The sequence below is a fragment of the Chiloscyllium punctatum genome, chromosome 24 (assembly GCF_047496795.1).
Source record: "Chiloscyllium punctatum isolate Juve2018m chromosome 24, sChiPun1.3, whole genome shotgun sequence".
Lineage (NCBI taxonomy): Eukaryota > Metazoa > Chordata > Chondrichthyes > Orectolobiformes > Hemiscylliidae > Chiloscyllium > Chiloscyllium punctatum.
Genome location: NC_092762.1, coordinates 61,270,594 through 61,276,593, shown reverse-complemented (window position 1 = coordinate 61,276,593; position 6,000 = coordinate 61,270,594). Strand labels below are relative to the sequence as shown.

Below are 6,000 nucleotides of genomic sequence, written 5' to 3'. Positions count from 1 at the left end.
ATGTTCCTCCATGTTGCACATTATTTGGAGGAGACACTGAGAGGGCAAAAACATGGATTATACCGTTGGTGGGGATATTAAATATCAATGTCCATCAAAACAAATGGCTCAGTAGCAGCACTACAGAAGGAGATGGCTGAGTCCTGAATGACATATTTACAAAGTCTTATATTCAGACAGATAATATTCCCTATCATTTAATGTGACATTACCACAACTGACTGGGATCTAGCAGCTTATATCTGGGTGTCTATGAAGCCCTGTGGACTCTCAGCAGCAGCAGCAGCAGCAGCAACAGAATCGACCATAACCAGTAACCCCCATGACCTGGTATATCCCTTACTGTACCATTACCATCAAGATGGCAAATCAACTTTGATTCAATGAGCAAAGCAGAAGGAAATACTAGGAGCAGTGCCAGGCATACCTAAGAATGAGATGTCAATCTGATGAGGCTACAAGACAGAACTATTGCATGCCATCAGCAGAAGCTGTATGCAGTAGACAGAGCTAAGCAATCTAACAACAAACTAAATCGAGGGATTTGGATCTAAATAATGAAGATACATCTGCAGTCTTTGCATAGGGTCACAAATGATAGTGGGCAGTTTATCAACCATCTGAAGGAGGAGACTGCACCAATATCCCATTCTTCATTGAGGGTGCAGTGTAGCAGATCAGTGCAAAAAACAAAGCAGATGAATTTCAGATTTCCTCAAATTTCCAACATCACAACCATTCAACCATTCTAATTCACTCCATGTAAAATCAAGAAATAGCAGAAGAACACAACATTATGAGCAAGATTATGTCATTTGACCTCTCAAGCTGGTCCCACCATTCAATAATGGAATCTGATTGATCTGACTGTGGCCTCAACTCGACTTTCTTGTGCTCGTCCATAGCCCTTGACTCTCCTGCCAAATAACGATATATCAATTGCAGCCTTAAATGGTTGTACTTTAAATTCTAAATACTTGGAAAATATCTAAACATTTAACAGTCCAAAAATCACAGTAATTGTCCAATTATTTTCAAATCATGGATGCTATAAACTTATGTTTAATTTTCCAGTCCATTAATTGCAGAGAATGACTAATCATCCTAAAATATTTTATTTGATCTCTAACTGTATATTTATTGTCATTAAAATAATCACAATATCTTAAACTATTTAATCTGACAATTATAGCAAATTTCAAATGGCTCTTTGTTTGAATATGCACAGAAGCCATCTAGTTTAAAATAATCACAGTAAACATTGGATTACTACTGTATTCAAAGGCAACAAAAACATCTCTCCAATATTGTTCTTTTCAATAAATACATAAAATCTCTTGCTCTTTTCAAATCCAAGAACTGTAGTTTGTTTCAATATATTCTTCAGTACAACAATCAAAATAAATTCCTAAATAATGTTCAGACCACTAATAGCAATACCTGTAACTGAACGGCATAAATGCTTGCAAAATATCTAATTATATTCCATCCTTGAAAAACATTAGAAATCCAACAGATTGTTAGTTCTATTATTTAGGTAATCACAGTAAAGCTGTTTTAAATGTTGATGAAATGTTATTCTTCCTGATGAAGGGCTTCTACTCAAAATGTCGATTCTCCTTCTCCTTGGATGCTGCCTGACCGGCTGTGTTTTTCCAGCACCATACTCTTTGACTCTGATCTCCAGCATCTACAGTCCTCACTTTCTCCCTGTTTTAAATGTTGAACCTAATGATCAAAACAAATATTTAATTATTATTGGTAAAATCTTCTTTGAAAAGATTTATTTTTTCACTTCAGTACTATCATAAGTTTGTCTTGCCAATGAGCATGCAAAATATCTAAATAATATAACTTTTAAAAAGTATTCATTTTAAAGCCAATTTGAATTTCAAGCTATTCTTCAGTACAACAAATAGAGTTAACATGTTATGTTTAGTACAAGATTTACAGTAACTGCTGAATTCTTGTCAGTGCTAACATCTTGAAAAACATCCAATAATAATGCTATAAAGTAAAGTTGCCATGATCTTACCAGACCATAGGGTTGCTCTCTTATCGATATAAATGACTGGTGGCAGTTTAACCTCATTGAATCAAAGTTGGTTTCTCATAGGGAGAACTAGAGAAGGAAAATCCTTCAGTGTAAACTCAGCCAGTCACGGGAATTGAACCCATGCTGTTGGCCTGACAGCTAATTGAGCTAACCCCACTCCAGTCCAATAATAATAACAATTGACTAGCCATTGTTCAATAGGATCGTATTCAATCTGACTGTAGTCTCAGCCTACTTTCCTGGATACCTTTGCTATCCTTGGACTCTTTTCTGCTGAAGACATTGGATACAACAAAGGATTTGTGCCTTGCCTTCCCAGATGGAATACTGAACTCCCGTACTTCAGACCTCGCATGCTCCTGGCCAGTGCATCAACAACAGTGACATTACTCAACAGTGTGAAATATTCCCCCGACCTGCAATGTCTACAAAAAGGCAGGACAAATTCCCACCCTGGTCTATTTAGAATCATAGTGAAGTGATGGACTATTTCTGTCATACAGCATTTAATCATAAATAACTTGCTTACTCGGTTTGGGCTCAACCAGAATTACAGGTGATTGGTGAAGGCCTCATTAAAATCTTCGTCTAAGCATGGCTAAAAGAGCTAAATACTGGAGGTAAGGTAAGAGTGCTAGCCATTGATGTCAAGGCAGCAGTTGACAGATTGTGACATCAAAAGCCCTATCAAAATTGAAGTCAAAGGAAATCAAGGAAAATTTCTCCACTAGTTGGAGTCATATATAGCACATAGGAAATGAATGTGGCTGTGGGAGGTCTGTCATCTCAGGTCAAGGGCAACACTTTAGCAATTTCTCAGGATAGTGTCCTGGAACCTGCCAGCATCAACTGCTTCCCCCAGTGAGTTCATGGAATGCCTTGTCAGTAGCAGTGGTGGACTCTCCCTCCTTATGGTCATTTAAACGGGCATTGGATAGGCATATGGAGGATAGTGGGCTAGTGTAGGTTAGGTGGGAACCTTGGTTTTCACTGATGATTGGACAATGCTCAGCATCATTTACAACACTCAATACTGAAGCAGTCCATGTCCATATGAATATTATCTAGGCTTGAACTGATAAACGATCAGTAACAGTTGTGCAGCACAAATGCCAGACAATGGCCGTCTCCAACAAGCCAAAATGTACATAGAACATTGAAAATTACAACGCAGTACAGGCCCTTTGGCCCTTGATGTTGCGCCGGTCCAAGCCCACCTAACCTACATTAGCCTACTATCCTCCATATGCCTATCCAATGCCCATAAAGAAGGAGAGTCCACCACTGCTACTGGCAGGGCATTCCATGAACTCACGACTCGCTGAGTAAAGAATCTACCCCTAACATCTGTCCTATACCTACCACCCATTAATTTAAAGCTATGCCCCCTCATAATAGCTGACTCCATACGTGGAAAAAGGTTCTCATGGTCAACCCTATCTAAACCCCTAATCATCTTGTACCCCTAAACCTTCTTTTCTCCAATGAAAACAGCCCCAGGTGCCTCAGCCTTTCCGCATACGATCTTCCTCCCATACCAGGCAACATCCTGGTAAACCTCCTCTGCACCCGTTCCAGTGCCTCCACATCCTTCCTATAGTATGGCGACCAAAACTGCACACAATACTCCAGATGCGGCCGCACCAGAGTCTTATACAACTGCAACATGACCTCAGGACTCCGGAACTCAATTCCTCTACCAATAAAAGCCAGTACGCCGTATGCCTTCTTCACAGCACTATTTACCTGGCTGGCAACTTTCAGAGATCTGTGTACATGGACACCAAGATCCCTCTGCTCATCCACACTACCAAGTATCCGACCATTAGCCCAGTACCCCATCTTCTTGTCAGTCTTACCAAAGTGAATCACTTCACACTTAGCTACATTGAACTCCATTTGCCATCTTTCTGCCCTGCTCTGCAGTTTATCTATATCCCGCTGTAACCTGCCACATCCTTCCTCACTGTCAACAACTCCACCGACTTTCGTATCATCCGCAAACTTGCTCATCCAACCTTCTAGCCCCTCCTCCAGGTCATTTATAAAAATGACAAACAGCAATGGTCCCAAAACAGATCCTTGCGGAACACCGCTGCGCTGTAACCACTGCGCTGGACATTCAATGACTCTCCCAATATTAACATCTTGGGGATGGGATGGGGAGGAGGTTTCCATGACTGAATGGACTAGCCAGGTAAACACTGTCCACCATCTACAAAGCACAGGTATGATAAAATACTCCCCACTTGCCTGAATGATGTGCAGTTGCAACAGCACTCAAGATGCTCAGCACCATCAAGGGCAAATTAGCCATTTAATCAGCAACCAAGCCATCAACCTAAGCAATCATTTCCACCATCACTGAAGCATAGTGTACTCATCGAGTGTACTCTTTACTAAGGTGCAATGTAGGAACAACACATAGGAGCATCATCCATGTTCTCTTCCAAATCACACACATATTCTGACTTGCAACAATAACACTGTTCATCAAAATCCTGGAACTCCCTTCCCAGCAGCGCTGTGGGTGCACCAGTATCAGATGGGAATGTAATGGTTCACGCAGACAGGTCGCCACCACCATCACGAGGGCAGCTTGGGATGGTCAACAATTGCTGGCTTCACAAGCAGTGCTCAGTCTTCATGAAAGAAAAAGACTCCAATTTAACACAATGGTAAGGTTTCATTCTTGCATTGATAATAGTCTTAGCTGGGATTCTGCATTAATCACAGATAGGTACAAAATTCCTATATGCCCAAAGGTATATCATGAAACTCTGAAGAAATTGTAGTTTTGCTATTCGTTCATTTTAAACCGTGGACATGGAATATGGAACTTTGCAGTAAATTCTCCAATTGCGTGTTGGCAATGCAGAGGGTGAACCTTGATCCCAGAGCTATTGAACCTGCATCAGACTTGAGTGCTGACTTCTCAGTTATACTGCATAGTATAACTTTCCCAAATTTCCCATTCAGCTAGGAACTAAATGAGAGAAAATTGTGTGGATTGTATCCCTGGTGAAAGCATGCTCTTCAACATATCCGTTGAAAACATATTATGTAGTTCTAGGCCTTGCAAAATGCACAGGACTGAGCTTGTATTCCAAATAAAGATCAACACAATGATAGTCTCAAACCCACCCCCATTCATTGAATACTTTTATTATCTTTACAGCTGGTAAAAATTGGAGGAAGGAACATCACAAATCATTGAAAACCAACAATATTATTATTCTTCCTGATGAAGGGCTTTTGCCCAAAAAGTTGATTTTCCCGCTCCTTGGATGCTGCCTGACGTGCTGTGCTTTTCTGATCTAAACCCCAGTATTATTATTCAGTCAGTAACATAGATACATCTCTCTAAAAATTGACGGAATCCTGGAATTGAAGGGAATGGGATGGCGCCAGAGATAAACAAGAGGAGCCCAAACAGAAGGGTTTTTGTTATCTCCACAGGACGGTGTGGTGGTGACTCTCACTGATACTGGATGTAAGTTTGCTCGTTGAGCTGGAAGGTTCGTTTTCAGATGTTTTGTCACCATATTAGGTAACAAAGTTAAAAACCACACAGCACCAGGTTATAGTCCAACAGGTTTATTTGGAAGCACTAGCTCTCAGAGTGCTGCGCCTTCATCAGGTGGTTGTGGAGACTAAGATTGTAAAACACAGAATTTATAGCAAAAGTTTACGGTGTGATGTAACGGAAATTATATATTGAAAAAGACCCGGATTGTTTGTTAAATCTCTCATCTTTTAGAATGACCACATTGGTTTCAGTTCTTTCATATGTAAATCGCAAAACTTTTTTCACATTCCAATCACTTAATCTGAACTATCAGTATATTTTTTTCACTGACACCCTACATCCATTACCCCCAGCAATCTTAGATTTCCCACAGTGCGGAAACAGGCCATTCGGCCCAACAAGTCCACACTGACCC

At 40.5% G+C, this 6,000-nt stretch overlaps 1 protein-coding gene across 1 annotated transcript in view; it reads right to left on the bottom strand.

Annotated features, from left to right (window-relative positions):
- Positions 1 to 1,175: 1,175 nt before the first annotated feature.
- The window catches only part of ndufa7 (NADH:ubiquinone oxidoreductase subunit A7), a 28,088-nt gene continuing 23,263 nt past the window's right edge, over positions 1,176 to 6,000 (bottom strand). Inside the window, exon 4 of the mRNA XM_072593983.1 lies at positions 1,176 to 1,728. Coding sequence (XP_072450084.1) covers positions 1,716 to 1,728 — 13 coding nt within the window. The 3' untranslated portion in view covers positions 1,176 to 1,715. The remainder of the gene's footprint in view (positions 1,729 to 6,000) is intronic.